This window comes from Mus caroli, unplaced genomic scaffold (assembly GCF_978045245.1).
Source record: "Mus caroli unplaced genomic scaffold, Mus_caroli_1 scaffold_5, whole genome shotgun sequence".
NCBI lineage: Eukaryota > Metazoa > Chordata > Mammalia > Rodentia > Muridae > Mus > Mus caroli.
In genome coordinates, this window is record NW_028227260.1 from 66,040,339 (window position 1) to 66,059,896 (window position 19,558).

Genomic DNA, 19,558 nt, shown 5'->3' on the forward strand with positions numbered 1-19,558 from the left:
TAGCATGAGAAAGAACCTCAGGCTGGAGACTCTAGGTGACCTTGCTTTCCTTACTGTGGGCAGCACTATCTCTACATTGTTTCAGAGCTTCAGTAGAGGACTGAAGATTTAGGGCAAAACCATCTGATAGGGTGGGGGTGGGGAAGTGGGGCACCTTCCCCTCCCCAGGCTCACTGGGGCAGTCTTGGCAGGGCCAGGGCAGGTCATGTTAGAGAGGCATCTCAAGGGCTGGTGCACTTACCACCACACAGATGGACTGTGAAGCATTGCCCACAGCACCCATGCCCCAGGGATTTTGCATTGGTACCTCTGATGTCTAATGCCACAAGCTTATTTGGGCCACACCAGTCCAGCACAGTTCCTCAAACAAGGTATTACTACTACATGTTGTGGTAGGCCGTGTGACCACAACTGAAGACAGGATTCCTTGGTTTCTGTATAAGATGAGAATCATGAGGTTTGCCATGTGTTGGATGCTGTGTTACTCGCAGACAGTATCTTCTGATGGGCATTCTTTGTGAGTTCTGTTGCTGACTTCCTCTTTAGCTAGATTTGGGGGTTTGGTTTTTTGGTTAGTTTGGTTTGCTTTGGTGTTGGGTTTTTTTTTTCTCTGATCACCTTAGGTTCAGGAAGGTTTTGAGTCACCTCAGGGTCTGGTCTTCCTCTGATTAGGTGAATCCTGCTGGACAGGTTTCCCACCTGTCCTCTGGATACTTTCCTGGTCAGACCTGGCTCCTTGGGGTTTCTGTATTTTAGGTTTCTCCTCTTTCTTAAAGCTTCAGAGGAGGCCATATACTTTCTCACATCTCACTTGGATGAGAGTCATCTTGCTTTATGCAAGATGTTTCCAGTAAAAGGATCCCCTACATTAATTTTTCGCAAGAAGCCAGGTCACATATGCAGGAATCAACTGGAGATGCAGCACCCTGAAACATCTGCCGTCTTAGAAGTTTAAAATGCTGTTGCCAGAGATAATTTCCCTCCCTATTTATGCATAGACTGGCATTTTTACTGGTTAATACACCATTCCGCAAATGGAGTCATTTCTGCTCATGGTCAAACAGTTCTTGCAGTCATTTTTGATGCTCATTGCCATATCATGACTTAAGAATTTCTGTTTCTTGGGTTTCTGTGGCTTTTTGCTTCTTTGTTTGTTGTTTTCATATTGTTGCTGTCCTTTCCTTACTCATTTCATAGAGGATGAAGCAGGTCTGGGTGTCTGTAGGAAGCAAGCTTCTTTTACATACCCTCCTCCTTTAAGCCAAGTTAGACGTAAAATTTTATTGGAAGATATGTATGTGTAAGGGCTAGCAGCTTCACAGGAACTTTGTAGAAGGTTTGATTTCTTTGATAGGACTGTATTTGTACATAAGACATGCGGTTCCTTCTAAAATGAGGTTGACACAGGGCTGTGTTGGATGTAAATAAATGGCTGTGAAAACACAGTGCCAAACAACTTCTAAGCTGTGGTCAAAATGTTTGCTGTTGTCACCCTAGAGTTGAAAAAATTTTGAGTTTGGTGGTGTATAGCAGGGATGTCTAGAATGATAATCAGTGTGCACATTGAAAACACAATGACATACATAGCTGTGCATTAGTGAAATGTGATTCGTGCCACCATATGATTAGAGTTGCAGAAGGCTACATCCTAAGAGTAAAAGCAAGGTGTGTTGCAAGTTTGCAACATACCCTCAGACCTGGTACTAACAACACTGAGGATGGGTTCCTAGATGCCCAGGACAGAATGATAGGCTTTCTGTCCAAGTCTCAAGTGACTCTGCTCAGGTAGTCAACACAGAAATGGCATGGCACAGGGAAAAGTCCTGTTTGGGGGTCTCACAGGCTCAAATGAGTAAGCAAGGAAGGGGGCCATGCACGTCCAACCAAGCCTTCTGCCCAAAATCTTCTGCTCTTGGAGCCTTAATAAGTAACACACTGAATAAATTATTAGCCAGCTTAGCGCCTGAGAAAGAAAAGCTCTCTCCCCAATACCTGGCCTACATTTTCAAAGAAGCAGCCCATACTTCTCAGTGCTTTACCACAGGGATACTTTATTCAGGCTCTCATGTACAGTATCCGAGGCACGGATGAGCATCCTGATGTATCTAAAGGTATTGTTAAACATAAGAATAGCCACATATGCAAACCATGATGACACAAAAAAAATAAAAAAATAGAGAAGAAAAGAAATGTTGCCTTACGAATAAGCTCAGATACTTGTGAACAGACGGCTCAAAATATGCTACTAGGTGCAGCCTTAATGACACCCAGAAAGATCAAAGTCTTCCAAAGGAAAAAAATTAATGCAAGGTCGAGAGCCTACAGCCACAGTTAGAACATTTTCCTACCTCCTGCTAAGACCCTACAATGCAAAAGCATTGAGGAGGAGTTTCTGATTTTGGCCAGGAAGTACATTACAAGTTAAGAAACAGAAAAAACAGCAGGCAGTCCTCAGTGAGGCCACCGTTTTGGCTCTCTTAGTGACAGACTTGGGTGGGAACCTGCTGACCAGTTGTTGGTCAGTGAAGCTGAGCTTGTGGCCTGAGGTGACAAGGACAGGCAGAATAGCCTCAGTCTTCACTCTCCATCAGGACCTGCAGACAGAAATGCAAAGGCCACATTAGATCACAGATGTGTCCTTACATGGCTGGCGGGGGTAACATTGTTTAACAAGCCATCTAAGACCTTCATTATGACCAACGACCACACCTGATCGTACCTGGATTCCTTCTCTCTAATACTGGCTTCACCAACAGTCCCAGCCATAAGTCCCATTTGGTCAAGCCCAGGGTCCCTGAGTACTATGAAGGACTCTCTGCCTGGAGTAAGTTATTCTTTCACCCTGGCAGGCACCAGACATTCTGGCATAGCTTATATTCCCCACCCACCCAGATAGACCCCTGTGAGAAGCAAGTTTCCCAGCTCCACTCAGCATCCTTTGAACCAGGATATCCAGCCAGAGTGGCTTGTCACTCACACAGTGCTATTCCTTGGCTGTTTTTACTCTTGAGCCTTCTTTCCAGCCTCCCTAGCTATGAGAGTCTCCCCATCAACTCACAAAGCCCTTCCTTGATGAACACCTGAGATCTCATGTATGCTTAAGCCTGGAAGGCTTCACCATTCCATGCCCACATGGAGAATGCCTTGAGCTGGTATGGAGATCTCCCTCCATCCCCGACCCTTTTGCCCCATGCTTCTCCTCTGAGGCCTTCTCAGGATGCTGAGGGCTGCTGCACACCTATGGATTGGGAGTCATTTTACCTGGATCTATCCACTTTTCTTCCACTTCATGTGCTGTCTACCCTCCCATGATACTTTGCCAACTCTAGGGCCTCACAGTCTCCTGACTTTAGGGTACTTAATGGCCCACTGCTGTTGAGCAAAAGCCTTGAAAGCTGAATATAGACTGAGCAGTATCTGGTTGCTGCTTCTCAATCATACTGAAGAGCTGAAGGCTCTAGCCTCAGAGAAGAGAAAACCACCAACTGCATTCACTCCTTTGTCAGCACAAGCCTTCCTGTTTCCCCACCCTCTCCAGCACCCCACCCTTGCCCCCTGTTCCTCATTCAAGGATCCAGGTATGTACCTGGGGTGCTGCGAATCTCTTGCAGTGACTCAGGGGAGTTATGCAGAATCAGGAGAGCCTCAGCAGCATCCATGACCTTCTGCCAGTGTTCCTCAGCAGACAAGCTGGCCTGGTTGGAGGCGACTGTGCCCTGGGCGTAGACTTCAGGGACCTGGTTGGAAATGTTGTTGCTCTGGGAGCAGATGACAGGAACCTGGTTAGCAGTGCCAGGGTGCTGGGAAGAGATGTTGGAGTCCTGAAAAGTGATAGGACAATGAATTCTACCAAATCACACTCCCCTCCCCCAAGATAACAGACCCTTCAGCCGACATTCCTTCCCAACAAACACCCATCTCTAAAGGCTCTTCTCTTTCCATCCCTTCACTTCCAGAGACCTCGTCCCTGCTCATTTACCAGGACCTGTGCCAGCACAACAGGGGTGGCAGTGCTGGTATTGGGCTGCATCATCACATTAGGGAACCTGGAAAAGAGGAGAGGAGAAGCCAGGGTGTTAAACATTCTGGGTGGCCACAACTGCAAGTACTCATGGAGAGCTGGTGTCCCTGCAAGACCATACTCAGGGCATTTGAATATCTGCAGACTAGATGGCACTGGCCTTTTCGTTTGGAATGGACCTTCCACTGGTTCCACCCCCATCTTCTTTCCAACCTCCTTCCATATCCCTTCTTGAGACACTACTTTCGAGAGTGACCTCTTTTCCCTGGGTACAAGGAAGATGGCCAAGGGCTGCTGGAATGTGCAATGCACCAATAGAGAAGTGAAGCAGTCCTCTTCAGAGTCTGACTCTTGCCTCCACATTGCCACTGCCCACCAGTCATGAAGGATATGCGAAGCTCATGTGGCAGTAGACACATTCTCAGCTGGCCTGGAACAGTTCCCTGGGCCTCTGTGACCCTTCCGGTTGTGCCTCCAGATCTCAGCAGAACCTTTCCCCATGCCCATTCCCCTCAGCCTGGATCAATAGTCTCAACGTGTCTGAAAGCCAACTGTGTGGTCTATGCACTGTGCTTGTCCTCTTTAAAGCTCCTGGGCAGACTATTTTCCACACATTCACACAGTGAGTGAACACCTCAGAAAGATATCACCAAGTATGTCACACAGGAAATTGTAAATGTCGGAGGACTATGTCCTTGCAAGTTAGGCTGCAATGCTACTCTGTTGTTCCACCATGATTTGCCTTGCCTTGCCTTGCCTTGCCTTGCCTTGCCTTCCCTTGCCTTGCCTTGCCTTGCCTTGCCTTGCCTTGCCTTGCCTTGCCTAGCCTTGCCTTGCCTTGCCTTGCCTTGCCTTGTCTTGCCTTCCCTTGCCTTCCCTTCCCTTCCCTTCCCTTCCCTTCCCTTCCCTTCCCTTCCCTTCCCTTCCCTTCCCTTCCCTTCCCTTCCCTTCCCTTCCCTTCCCTTCCCTTCCCTTCCCTTCCCTTCCCTTCCCTTCCCTCCCCTCCCCTCCCCTCTCCTCTCCTTCCCTCCCCTCCGCTCCCCTCCTCTCTCCTCCCCTTCTCTCCTCCCTTCCCCTCCCCTCCCCTCCTCTCCCCTCTCCCCTCCTGTCCTCTACTCTCCTCTCCTGTCCTGTCCTTTCCTTTCTTCCTTATTTTTTCCTTCCATCACTCATCCATCATTCTTTCTTTCCCTCCCCCTGCTTTAACTATCTGTCCCCTTCCACTATTCTTCCTTTTTCTTGCTATAGAACCAGGAACATGTGTGGACGCATAGGACCATAAGCAAGAGCTGGCTCCCAGGTCCTTTTTTTTTTTTTTTTTTTTATACTCACAGGCAGGGAATAGTCACGGGCTGGCTGGGATTCCATGAGTAAGAAGGGGTCATTTGAAGGTTCAGAGTCACCGGAATACAGGACATATTAATGACTGTTATTGGCAAGCTCAGCATCAGAGGCACTTGGAAGATTCCCTGAAAGGACAGACATCCCTGTAAAACATTAGATCTGACAACCCAGACAGAAAGTTGGAAATGTTTTAAGGTCATGAAAGCCATGAACCTCCACAGAGCTCTCTAAAACTTGGTGACCACAATCTCACTGCTTTGTTTGTTTGTTTGTTTGTTTGTTTGGTTTGTTGGTTGGTTGGTTGGTTGGTTGGTTGGTTGGTTGTTGCTGCTGTTTGTTTTTCTTTTGGGGGGATATTTTTCTTGTTGTTCTTTTCTGCATTTGGTGTTACTGAGGCCCAAATAGAAGTGAAGCCTTTCTCATGCCTTCAATGCAAGTACCAGACATGATTGTTGGTAGAATCTCAGAGTTGGGGACACAGTTAAAACTCTCCAGAAAATGACTGATGGCTTGGCACCTCTCCGTGTAGCAACTAATTTTCCTTACCTGTTGTTGACCTGTGTGAAGCAGGACTTCAGGCTGGTAAAGAGGATACAGGTGCTGATCTGTAAGAGACCATGCAGAGCTTGGCTGAAACTCCCTTCCCACCAGACTCTGCTGAAAGCACAGCTCCCATTTGAGAACTCATGTCCCTGTCAATCTCTTTTCAATACCTCACACACAACATTCTGTTTTCTGTAAACAGGAGATACTTCTGGATGATGGGACCTCTTATACCTTGGACAGGTTAATGGGGAGGAAGGTTTGCCAAAGTTCAAGTGGAGATTCTATGGTCCTAATGGTGACAGATACCCTTGGGCTTAACACACTAGAATTGAGACCACACCTACCTGGCCAGACACACTCACCCATGACAGCTGAACTGGGGGGACACTGCTGGGCACTCAGAGGAGTGGTGGAGGCGTCAGTCATTCTTCTTGGACCTCAAGCCTGACACCTCTTTCTTGGTTTTCCCTGCTCTTCTCCCAAAACTTACAGTGCACAAGGCTCTACCAGATTCCCTAACAGAGGAGATTGTAGGACTCATGTTAGTCAAACATATGAGAAGGTGGCTCTGGTAGGAAGATCTTGGCAGGAATGTGCTTCACCCCAATTGTTTATGATTCTCCCATGGGTGTGGCACTTTCAGAGCAAAGTACAGGTACCCTGAGACCAAGTTTACCCCCAACCCCACACTTGTCTTTGCTCATCTGGTTCCATACCCTCTATTCAAGTGGAGTGAGAATGCCAGGAGAAACAGATCATATCTGTCTTCAGGTTTCAAATGCCATGCTTGTAGAGTTAGGGGCGGTGACCAAAATGGCCACTGGAATTCCTTCCCCCAGTGTACTTACCCTACCGCTAGACACCTCTATCTCTAGTGCCTACAAGCCTCCTGTTGTCCTTCCGGTGCACTGACAAATTCACTTCTCTGGAACACTGCCTTCTCCTAAGGAGCTGCTCTCCAAAGCCCCACAGCAGTACAGCCTGATCCTGACTGTCCCTACTCACCATCACCTGCTCTTTCACTCACTCACTCACTCACTTGCTCACATCAAGCCCCCGGTGAGGAGCAGACAGGTGTCCCTGTATCTCCCTCAGCAATCGCCACACTCAGCTCTCTTGCATCATCCTGTGCTCTGGCAATGCCCAAGGCTAGTCCTGCTTTCTCTGTGAACTTCTACCTGGCGCCCTAATGTCCTATATTCACAGACTGCCCCAGTGGAAGTGAATGAACTTAGTCGCTAGCTTCAGGAGAAACCATAAATCCCCATTCTAGCTGCATTAACTTTTATACTCAAGCCCAGGCTTAATCTTAATAATTCCGTTGATCCCCTGGGGAACTGCTAACCACTTGCTCCTCCTCTTACCATGCTGCCTTCTCCGAAGAAGCTTGGCCAATCCATGCCAGAAATACCAGTGCCTGGGAAGCTGAGGCAGGAGAGTGGTGAGGTGCACACCAGCTCATAGCTCTGGCACAGCCAGTAACCCATAATAACCACATCAAAGACAATAATAACAATAATAATAATAAAAATAATAAAGACTACACTACTCTAGAATCTTGGACCACTTACATTTAGGTATCTTCCTGCATCCTACATTTTCCCCATTTCACCAACTTCTCCAACTGAAAAAGGATTTTTGGCCCCATGTGAAACTTTATGCCCTGTTTGAGCCAGGGGGCTATATCTAGGAGATAGAGCCTCCTCTGGGGGCTGTTTGTCTCAGGATAAATGCTATGCCCTGTTCAAGTCACGAGGAGATATCTAGGAGATAGCTCCTCCTCAGCAGGCTGTTTTTCTCAGTGCAAGTGCTATGCCCTCCTTGTTCTAGCCAGGAGATAGCTAGGAGATAGCTCCTCATCAACAAGCCCTTTAAGCACTTTTTTTCAGGTCTAAAGACTCCCCTCTGTTTCTGTCTCTGTCTCTCTGTCTCTCTGACTGTCTGTCTCTGTCTGTCTGTCTCGGTCTCTGTGTCCCTCTGTCTCTCTCTCTCTGTCTCTCTGTCTGTCTCTGTCTCTGTCTCTGTCTCTGTCTCTCTCTCTCTCTCTCTGGTCTGGAGAGGTGGCTCAACTGTTAAGAGCTCTGTCTGCTCTTCCAGAACACCTGGGTGGAGTCCCCAGCAACTATATGTTGGCTCACAACAGTATTTATCTGAACTTCCAAAGTTTCTGAAGCCATCACTCATACAGGCAGGCAAAACTACAATGCATGTAAAATAACAATAAAAATAAACTTTAAAATGTATTCTGTCTGGTGTCATGAAAACAGGTGCCACAGCCTCTGGTCAACCTTTTAGATGGTTCACCACACTTCACTAATGGCACCTGAGCACATGACTTCTCCTCTTTCTTGGTAGTCCCCCCTTGTGTCTGTAGTCCTATGGAAGTTCAAAGAGCACAGGTTCTCCTCAGGAAAGCCAGTCATCCCTTTCTTCCCCATCTGAGCCAAAAATAGCAGTAGCCTCCCTCATGGTCAATCAGCTGGCAACCCTTGAAGCAGGAGCCCCAGTGAGGGGCAGGGTAGGCTAAGCAGTCCTGGGCTAAGCTGCATCTCTGGCCTCACCACTGTAGACCTTCTTGAGGAGGCTGAAGGGTGAAGGAATTGGGTGCCCAGAGATAGGGGGTAGGGTGAGGCGGGAATCAGGACAGGGAATGTGTCAATCTTACTCTTGATGCCAATATTATTCTAATATAGTTACCTCAGTGCCCAGCGGCTGAGAATCAAGAAGTTGAGTGGTGAGGGAAGATGCACTTCCTCCCGCTGCCACCTCAGTTTGCAGCCAAGGAGCTGCCAGGGCTGCCTTTTCTCTACCCTGCACCTGTTTCTAGACCAATGAGCTTGCTCCACTCATACAACTTCCATGGCAACATTGTGGCTCATCTGTGACCCATACTAACCCCCAGTAACCCCTGTTCTTCCCTGTAATCACCCAGTGACACCTGCAAGAGCGAATCCAAGATTGCGCTCTCTAGTGGTCTTTACGTGGGTTGCCACCGTTTTTGTGGTGCCAGCATTTTCAGGCTATCTACTTGCCAAGCCTTGGAGCCTGAGCCCCAGTGAAGGGGTAAGGTAGGCTAGGTGTTTGCACGCTAAGCTCCATCTCTGGCCTCACCCCTGTAGACTTGCGTGAGGAGGATGAAGGATGAAGGAATTGGGTGCCCAGAGAAAGTGGGGGAGTGGGGTAGGGTGAGGCGGGAATCAGGACAGGGAACATGCAGATCTTATTTTTGATGCCAATATTATTCTAATATAGTTACCTCAGTGTCCAGCGGCTGAGAATGAAGAAGTTGAGTGGTGAGGGAAGATGCACTTCCTCCCGCTGCCACCTCAGTTTGCAGCCAAGGAGCTGCCAGGGCTGCCTTTTCTCTACCCTGCACCTGTTTCTAGACCAATGAGCTTGCTCCACTCATACAACTTCCATGGCATCCTTGTGGCTCATCTGTGATCTATACTGAACCCCCAGTGACCCCTGTTCTTCCCTGTAATCACCCAGTGACACCTGCGAGAGCTAATCCAAGATTGCGCTCTCTAGTGGTCTTTACGTGGGTTGCCACCGTTTTTGTGGTGCCAGCATTTTCAGGCTATCTACTTGCCAAGCCTTGGAGCCTGAGCCCCAGTGAAGGGATAAGGTAGACTAGGTGTTTGCACGCTAAGCTGCATCTCTAGCCTTGTGCCTGTAGACCTGCTTGAGGAGGATGAAGGATGAAGGAATTGGGTGCCCAGAGAAAGGGGTGGAGTGGGGTAGGGTGGGGCGGGAATCAGGACAGGGAACGTGCAGATCTTATTTTTGATGCCAATATTATTCTAATATAGTTACCTCAGTGTCCAGCGGCAGAGAATGAAGAAGTTGAGTGGTGAGGGAAGATGCACTTCCTCCCGCTGCCACCTCAGTTTGCAGCCAAGGAGCTGCCAGGGCTGCCTTTTCTCTCCCCTGCACCTGTTTCTAGAACAATGAGCTTGCTCACCTCATGCAACCTCAGTCGCCACCTGTGGCTCCTCTGTGACCCATACTGACCCCCCAGTGACCCCTGTTCTTCCCTGTAAGCACCCAGTGATTCCCACTAGAGGAAAACCAAGATTGCGCTTTCTAGTGGACTTTACGTGGGTTTCCGCCATTTTTGTGGTGCCAGCAGTTTCAGGCCACCTACTTGCCTAGCCCTGTTTGACCTCTCCAAAGTGCAGCAGGTCAGGGCTAAGGCCAGCGACTTGCTATCACTTGTCTCTCATCCCAGTACTGGGTAGACAGAGGCAGTTGGAGCCCCGAGTTTGAAGCTGCCTGCATGCTCTACAGAGAGAGTTCCAGGACAGCCAGGGCTTCACAGAGAAACCCTGTCTGCAAGAGAAAGTCAGGAATATCTCAGGCTGTACATAATAACCCCGAGGACCAGAATCAGAACCGCAGAGCACGTATAAAACTGCCTGTTGTGTAGGCAGAGTCTTGTAATCTCAACAATGTGGAAGTGAAAAATGAGGGTCCCTGGGGCTTTTTGCCCATTTAAGAAAATCATTGAGATCCAAGATTTGGGAAATACGGTGCCTCAAGAAACTTGGAGACGCCTGACAGTGCTGGCTCATCCCTTTAATCCCAGCACTTGGGAAGGCAGAGACATGCAGATTTCTGAATTCGAGGCCAGTCTTGCCTACATAGTGAGTTCCAGGAGAGCCAGCGCTACACAGAGAAAACAAAAACAAAAACAAAAACAAAAACAAAAAACAAAAAGGTGGGGGTGGGTGGGTGGAGAGGGATAGAGTGAAGGACTGAAAGTCCACCTCTGGCTCCATCAGAAATGTGCACACAGGGGAGTGTGCATACACATACACACACACACACACACACACACACACACACACACACACCACTTTCCTCTGTTTGGTTTGATATCATGCACGTATGAATAGTTGTTACACAGGCCCTATACAGAACCTGATGTTTCATTTCTGTAGAGCAATGATCCTGGATTATTGCCTAACTTCAGACTGACGCTTGTAGCTTCTTAGGTTTCTGATTTTTCCTTTTCTTTTGTCATGTTTTCAAATTTATTTCAAGATTGACTGATTTGTTTGATGTGACTAGGTGGTTTAAATGCATATGTGTCTGTGCACTACATGTGTGCAGTTCCCTCAGAAGCCCATAGAGCTTGTTGGACCCTCTGGGATTCAATTTGTTGTAGATGGTTAGTAGTAGCCATGCCTGTGTTGGGAACCAAGCCCAGATCGTCCAGAACAGCAGCCTGTGCTCTTAGCTGATTAGCCATCTCTCTAGCCCATAAGCATTGAATTGAAAAATGGTCTTACTATGTAACTCTGGATGGTCTTCAATGCACTGTGATGCCCAGGCTGTAGTTTAATCTCAGCTGTCTTCATGCCTCAGCCTTCTGTGTGCTGGGATTATAGACAGGAGCCCCATGGCAAGCTCCCAGTGTTCTTTACTACACAGTGTTGAGCTCCATATTTGTACTCTCAGATGAGAAGACCAGGCCTGAGATGCAGAATTTGACATTGGGAGGCTCTGTTCTCTCTACTGATGGTGGTGGTGTTTGTTGGTTGGGGACGTCCTTAGTGATCCAGTGGAAGGGAAAGGACAGGAGTTACCCACCTTCTGCTGCCTTAATACCTCGGGCAAATCTGCTTTCATGTATGCCTGTTCTCACCTTATTTCCCAGGTGATTTCCAAGCACACTTCATTAAGAATGGTCATGTACTGCTTTACAATAAGAACAACAGTCTGTCCCCTTCATCTTCTTTAGCCTGAGAAGACACAGCTGATGACAAATACAGTGACCACTCCTTTATCTAAATCATGTACATGCATTGCTTTGTCTGTCTGGGTTCTTACAGGAGTTGAAGCCTCACCTTGCCTTTTCAGACTTTCAAGGACTTGCCTTCAAATGTCTTGGCATGTATCTTCTATGGCCTGTATCCCATTCCTAGGCAAACACAATATTGTGATCTCACCAAGAAAGTCTGTTAAACTCAAGTAGCATCTAGGTTGCCAGACAGTCCATATTTAAATTCTCTTACCTGTCCTGTTATATTTTCAGAGGCCAAATTTTACCTTACTCCCTCTTTGTTGTTTTTCATGGGATCCTCCATAATGTTGAAAAGAATTTTGCTCCATGTGGACAGTAGCAGCAGGTCTTTGATTATTTCTTAATCCTATATTTCTTCCATAATGCTATAATTAAGAATCAGTTAAGCTTTATATGCCCCAATACAGGGGAATACCAGGGCCAAAAGAATGGGAATGGGTGGGTAGGGAAGTGGGGGAGTATGGGGGACTTTTGGGATAGCATTGGAAATGAAATTGAGGAAAATACGTAATAAAAAATATTAAAAATTAAAAAAAAGAATTAGTTTAGTTCCAGAAAATCAGCTAACGGTTTTCGTTTCAGGTCCTTTAGTCAAGTAAGTCTATTAGAAAAGAAATTCAGACAACGAATGAAAGTGAGCCAAGTTGAAAAGCCAGGGCTACATATGGACCATCTCTCCTTGGAGTTCATCAAAATTTAGGCTCTGAAGATTCTGCTCTGGTATCCACACAAAAACTTTTTTGGTACACTACAAATACTGTGTTGCTGGGTGTGGCACGTGCCTTTAATACCAGGACTCGGAAGACAGAGGCAGAGGCAGGCCAATTTCTGAGTTCCAGGCCAGCCTGGTCTAGATAGTGCATTCCAGGACAGTCAGGGATATATAGAGAAACCCTATCTCTAAAACAAACAAACAAACAAACAAACAAACAAATCCTGAGTAAAAGTCCATAATGGTCTATAACAACAACAAAAAAGTTGAGTTTGACAACAACAAACAAGACGACACATAAGCTGGCCTAATGGTAAACGTCCAGTTTTTGGTCATCTGCTCAAGAGATGGCAAATTCCAGGCCTAGTTAACATACTTAGTGAGTTCCTGGCTTGCAAGCTTCATGGAGAAATACTTTGTGCCTCAATGAAATCAACAGTGATGTGGATTGGTTTCTGCATTACACTGCTTATCTTGTATGAGCTACAGCTCTGGAGTTGAAATACAAAATCTCTCTGTTCCTTTAAAAATGTGTTTTTTCCAGAAAGAGGTGACAGCAACTGTTTGTGTGTATACAGTAGGCAGTACATTTTCCTGTAGTGTTTTCTAGTATTTTATAAGTAGTTATCATTTATTGTGCTCTCATTGTGAAGAATAACTCTTTCCCCAAGAGCTATTCATATTTTTCATGTGATTATGCCCCAAAAGGCTTGAACATCTCAGATCTCGCTTTTCAGTTGTGAAAGTCCTCGAGGTCTGAGTGCCTGTCATTCCTGCAATTTTGCCCTTAATGTTCTCAGATTCAACACGGTTAGCTTGACGTTCTCTTTTCTACACAAAGGCATTTATACCAAAGCACAAGTTGTGGCAGCTGTCCTTCACCTGATACAATAGTTAATATTTCCCACCAACTTGATTACATTAAGAAGTCCTAGGATGTTAACAGCTCATGCATGAATGTGTCTGTGAGGATGCTTCCAGAGAGGCATTACTTAGGTTACATTATCTGTCCAGAACCTGGGTGGTCCCACCACAAGGTCTGTGGTGACAGACATTTAAAACAACGGGAGTAGGGACAAAGTCAGCAGAAAGGTACTCTCTTTTCTCTATACCCTGGCCAGAGCTACGGACCCACTTCAGTGCCAGTCCTAGTGCCGGGCATGATGCAATATATTCCTTCAAACCCTCACCCCAAAATAAATTGTTACACCCTCAAGTCGTTTTTGTCAGTTATTTCAAAAAACTTACCAATAAAGTATACAGCAGGAAAACGCCCTTTTTCCTATTAGAATGCACGCTATCCTCGTTTGAGACTGTACACTGAGAGACAGTGACTACCCAGCTCCCTAGCACAGACCCTGGGTTGCCTGGAACTTTTCTCCTCAGAATGTCTGAAGTCCAGCTCCAGCTCACACCCACACTGAGGGAGGGACTAGCTGGGTGTCCAGGGAAGACACACAGAGAGTCCAGTGAACTTAGGTCTTCAGTTAAGAGACGTGTGCCAGGATCCATAGGGGCGGGCAGGAGCTGGCATGGGTGGATTCTGTCACTAGACATTGGTTTTCTTCTAGCTAAGGGCTAGCATTCTCTCACCTCCACAGGTGGTTGTGTACCTTCCTCCTAGTCCTTGGAGGTCACTTATTCTGGGACCTAACACCGAACTGTGTATAATTGCCTAACTACATGTAAACCTCATCCACAGAGCTCTCATGCTTGTTCACAATGAACTCTTCCAATCTGTAAAACACCAGATACAGCTTAGATGAGCCTCACTGTCACCCATCTTTCCAAATATGATGCATATGTGTGACAATGTACACTAAGAAATATTAAAACTATCTTAGGAAGCCAAAACACAATACTAAATATAAAATAATTGAATAATTTACAAATTATTTAAGCTCGAAACACATTTATTTATGAGCAACAGAAAATGATCTCAGTAGTATATATATGTGTGTGTGTATACACACATATATGTGCATATATTTACGTGAGTATATATGTATAAACACATATATATGCATATATATATGAATATGTTTTAAATTTAAGAATTATAGAAAGAATTCAAGTGGTACAGGAAAGTTTCTAAAAATTATGTAGGAAAATATTATGTATAAAATTGTCATTAAAATATTTCCAAAATATAAATATTTTTGTAAAATCAAATGTTTGAACTCTATGAGCTAATATAAAAATAATATGCTTCTATTTTTCACTAATAAAGGTGTTAATGAAAAGATTGATTCTACAGACATTAGGAAATAGATTAAACAAGGTGCAATCCTGACATCTGTAGTCCTTGCAGTTATGAAGGCAAAGAGATGATAGATTGAATCCAGAGTTAAACCAACCTAGGCAATAAAGGAAACCCTATTGTCACATTAAACGTGCACGAAGAAGGTACTAGTTGATAAATTTTTCACAGTTAAAAATTATGTCTTTCATGTTATGATATTATATCTTAGTTATTGTTCTATCATCATGTCAAACCCACGACCAAGGCAACTTATAGAATCTAATTGGAGAGTTGCTTACAGTTTTAGAGGTTCGGTTGGTGTGTTAACATTAACATGGAGAATGTGTCAGGAGATAGCAAGCATGGTGCTAGAGCAGTAGCTGAGATCTCATATCCAGACTACAAATATTAAGCAGAGAAAGGGAGCCTGGGTCTGGCATGGGATTTTGAAACATCAAAGCCAGTTCCCCACCTCCATGGCCCAGTAACACATCTTCTCTAAAAAGGCCTTACCTACTAATTCTTCCTCAGTCCATCAACTGAGAACCAGACACTTAAAAATATATTATACCTCTAAGGTTCATTTTCATTCAAACCACCATAGATTATAATATCATCACCTTATTTCTCTCCTTACTTTCCATCCTCTCCTTGGTCCTTTTCAAATTCATGGCCTTTCTCTTTTCATTTTCCCAAAGAAATCAACATCCTTAGTAAAATAAACATATTTGTTAAGAGATCTAAACTGTGAAATGAATGAAGAAAAGTCAAATCTCTTTATGGAACTCTGTAACTATGAGTGTGTGTTTGTGTGTGTGTGTAGTGTCCAACAATACATATATAGAAAAGAGGTAAAGTGCTAGTGAAAAACACTTCTTAATATTTTATTTTGTGACAATTTCATGTGAGTACTGTGTTAACACTGTTGACTTGGGGGACCATGAAAAGTAGCTTTGTTGCCAGTTCAGCTAAGGCTCTAAACATCAGTGATCATGAAGGGATGGTAGGCCTGGTTCCTAGGTACCAGGTCCCTGCATTTCCCCATAGATTTATGGCCTTCACTCATGCAAGGAGAATGCCCCAAACCCCTCTGCCTGAGGTCACAATGGCTCAAGAATGGCCTCTATATTGATGAGGCCTGGAGACTTAGCCAATAATCTTTCCTTCCCTGATACTCCTCCCTGTAAAGGTATTTAACCTCAGGACCGCCCTGAGAAATAGGGTTCAGTTTTACTCATCCAACGTTTCCCATGACAATAATCTCTTAAAACCATGGACTGCCTTCTTTCATCAGGATCCACAGTGGGGATTCATGTAGAAGCCTCTGCACTCCCAGCCACTACCATGACTAAGCAAAGCCCAAGCCCAAGACACTGCCAAGCCAAGAAATCACAAGCAGGATAAACCCCCTCCTTTTCCCCCTCTGTGTCAGGCCAGATCCCCCCTGAGGGCAGGGGCCCTCTGCTCTCAGCTCTTCTGCTGCTCCCAGAGGCTCCTGGGTTTCTGAGATCCTGAGAACTAGATAGCCTGGTCTCCTTGCAGGCCTGGGGACACCTGAGCCAGCTCAAGCTGTCCTCTGCCTCAGCCTGTGCTTCCCCATCCCCTGAGTGATGTCCTCAGGGCTGCCCTGTGACCCAACACCTGCCAGGCTGGCGCCAGAGTTGGGTAAGCACAGTCAACTTCCCCTGGAGCAGCCGAGCTCTGAGGCAGAGCAAATGTGAGACCCCATAACCCTACATTGCCTTCTTCCTTTTCACTCCTCCTGTGTTGCTTTCATTCCTCATCAAATTCATTAATTTATCTTCTTTAAATACAGTTGTTTCATATGTATGTGTGTGCTCATGTAAGTCTATGCACACAACCTGCTGAGTTCATTTAGTTTGGCTCATATGTGTTTGTGTTTAGGCCCTGGAGAAAATCACTTTTCCCTCTCTCCACAACCATTAGTTATCTGTATCTCTTCTTCTAGGGGCAGAGCCTTGTGAAAATCCCCCCGCCCCCCAATTCACATTCACATGTCAACCAGTGTTGCCATTTTTTATGTCTTGTTTACCAACCATACAATTGAGATGTTCTGTCACTCATAGAATACATTGTCCCACAATAGACATCCCTCCCTAGTCCCCTGACTCTTCCAGTCTCTCCCTCCTCCACAATGTTCCCTAGGCCTTAGATGTTGGGGTTGTGTTATACATGTATCAATTAGGGCTGGCTACCCCACACTCCATTGTTCTTTATATTTTGACCAGTTATGGCTTTCTGTAATAGTCTTCATCTGCTGCAAAAGAAAATTCTTTGGTGAGGAGTCAGAGGTACTTATTTATGGATAAGAGGATCCGTATTTAGAATGAAGTTAGAAAGTATACTGGTTTAAAAAAGGGGCAGTAATAGGTGCTCCTCTAGAGTTCATGGCTTCACCAGTTAGGAGGAGTGGTCAAGGTTTATAGTACAGAGCCTGTATTCCCACCTATTGAGTGGTACTTACGTCCATTTAGAGACCTTGTCATTCTGGTCATTGTTGTGGTTCATCGACATTATAGCTGGGAGATAATTTTGATTGCTTATCTCCTTTGGCAACTTGCATAGCTCTTGCCAGTACTGCATGGGTTAGTCTTCAGGACAGAGACCTTATGTCAATTCTACCTCAATTCCTCCAAGTGCTCTGCCCAAAGTATATTGTCTAGTAGGGTCTCCTTTTTAACTTTGGGGAGGTAGCCAAGGCCAATGGACATTGTTAACTAACAGGCAATTCTACTAGACTCCTCCCACGGACTTCAAAATGGCTTCCATCATAATCTGACTGACACACGCAGGTTCTTCATGTGTGGGCTACATGGCTCTGCTCCCATCTGTCTGTCTGTTTGTCTACATGTTCACTTGTCTGCCTCTACCCCTTCTCTAAGTCCTTACCATTCTTCCCTTCTTCCAACAAAACTCTTTGATACCAGATCTATTGCATGGTGGAATTATTTAGGGCCACACCTTGGCATGGGTCTGTCAGGTACCCCTCACCCCCATTTTGCCTTCTCAATTCGGTTCCCCTGGGTTTCCTGGAATACAGGGTACCATGCTTGGGACTCATTTATACCTCATCCATTAGAACTGTGTCCAGCTACTCCTAGCCTCTTAATTTATCAAATCTGGCCTAAGTATACCACCCAACATGGATAAATTCTGCATTCTTTATTCCTTTCTGCCTGGTCTCCCTTCCCACACCTCTTAAACATCTCGTCTGTAAGTTTCAACATGTCAGGGCCAGGTGGAACCGCATCATCCCTCCAACAGCTGCTGCAAACCAAAATCACTCCTGACGTATGCACAGACCATCTGTTCAGGGATTTGATTCCATACTCTACCTGAAGTCCTGTTCCTCCACGTGGCTCTGGCTCTTAGCCTCCCTACATGGGCTGTAGGCCCCACTTCCTCCTTCAGCAGCCCTGCACTAAGAATGCTCTCTCTTAGCTCTGCCAGTGTCTGACAAATAAAAAAGTGGATGCTCCAGCCATTCATAGGACAGAGCACAGGGTCCAATGAAGGAGCTAGAGAAAGGACCCAAGGAGCAGAAGGGGTTTGTAGCCCCATAGGAGGAACAACAATATGAACTAACAGTACCCCCAGAGCTCACGGGGACTAAACCCACAACCATAGAGTACACATGGTGGGACTCATGTATCCAGCTACATATGTAGGAGAGGATGGCCTAGTCAGACATCAATGGGAGGAGAGGCCCCTGGTCCTGTAAAGGCTTTATGCCCTAGTGTGGTGGAATGCCAGGTCCAGGAAGATGGAGTGTGTGGGCTGGTAATCATGGGGAGGGGGGACAGGATACAGGGAGGGGGCTTTTGGAGGGGAAACCAGGAAAGAGGATAGCATTTGAAATGTAAATAAAGAAAATATCTAATAAAAAAAACAATGCTTTCTCTCCCTTCATGGATTACAATTTGGCACACCTGACTTCCAGATTCTCAATGCCACACAGAAATGATTCCCAGATTTCTTTTTATGCAAACGCACTGTGCTTTACACTTAAGGGTCTACTACCCCGTTCTTAAAAGTCTTTTATCTTCGATATCTTTGCATTCTGCTCTGAAATGAAAAAAATCATATCATGAGAATGCTGTTAACTCTTATCTAAGAATATATAACTTGCTTGATGGATATTCTTTAAAACCTGTATAATCTGCAACAATATTTGTCTTTTTTCAGCTCTTGTTAAGAACATATATATGTAAGCAAATTCAAGTCTGTGTGTGAGTTGGGTTTAACTCCATATGTGTATATTTGCATATAATTTGGATGCAACTCTCATTGTGTGTGTGTGTGTGTGTGTGTGTGTGTATAAAATGTTACGAAAGTGGAGGAATATGAAAAAAGTATATATAGTCAGGTACATGGCTTGCCACATGCCGGGTGACTTCCTCATCTTAATATGACCATGTGGTATAAAGCAACAATTATAATACTTCTAGTTGTTGAAATTGCATCTGATTCTTCCTCCCAGTCCAGTGTTCCCAGAAATAAGACTCAGACTCAAAATATATTTACAAATGCCTTGCCCATATAGCTAAGCTCTTCTCCGACTAGAATCATAACATAAAATAATCCATTTATTTTGATCTACATTCTGTCATGTGTCTGGTTACCTATGGTCAGGTAGCATGCATCTGTCTTCTTACATTTCGCTGGGTGGATCTCCTCCCTGGCTCTAAGCCAGAATTCTTTCTGCCTTCTGGGTGTTCTGTCTTCTACTATCTGCCTAAGCCATGGGCTATCAGATTTATTATTGATGGGTGCCATATCCATACAGACTAAGATATTCTCTCTACAATTCACTTTTTGAGTCCAATAAAGGGCTCTTTTCTCAAATAGTAACTGAATACAATA

At 45.4% G+C, this 19,558-nt stretch overlaps 1 protein-coding gene across 1 annotated transcript; it reads right to left on the reverse strand.

Moving 5' to 3' along the window:
- Positions 1-2,204: 2,204 nt before the first annotated feature.
- On the reverse strand, positions 2,205-6,354 carry LOC147004624 (doublesex- and mab-3-related transcription factor C1-like). The gene is made up of 6 exons (XM_085837638.1): positions 6,274-6,354; positions 5,912-5,970; positions 5,354-5,490; positions 3,980-4,046; positions 3,587-3,821; positions 2,205-2,594 (listed from the first exon to the last, which is right to left on the reverse strand). The coding sequence occupies exons 1-6, from the start codon at positions 6,335-6,337 to the stop codon at positions 2,578-2,580; spliced, it is 579 nt and encodes a 192-aa protein (XP_085693764.1). The 5' UTR covers positions 6,338-6,354; the 3' UTR covers positions 2,205-2,577.
- Positions 6,355-19,558: the final 13,204 nt, after the last annotated feature.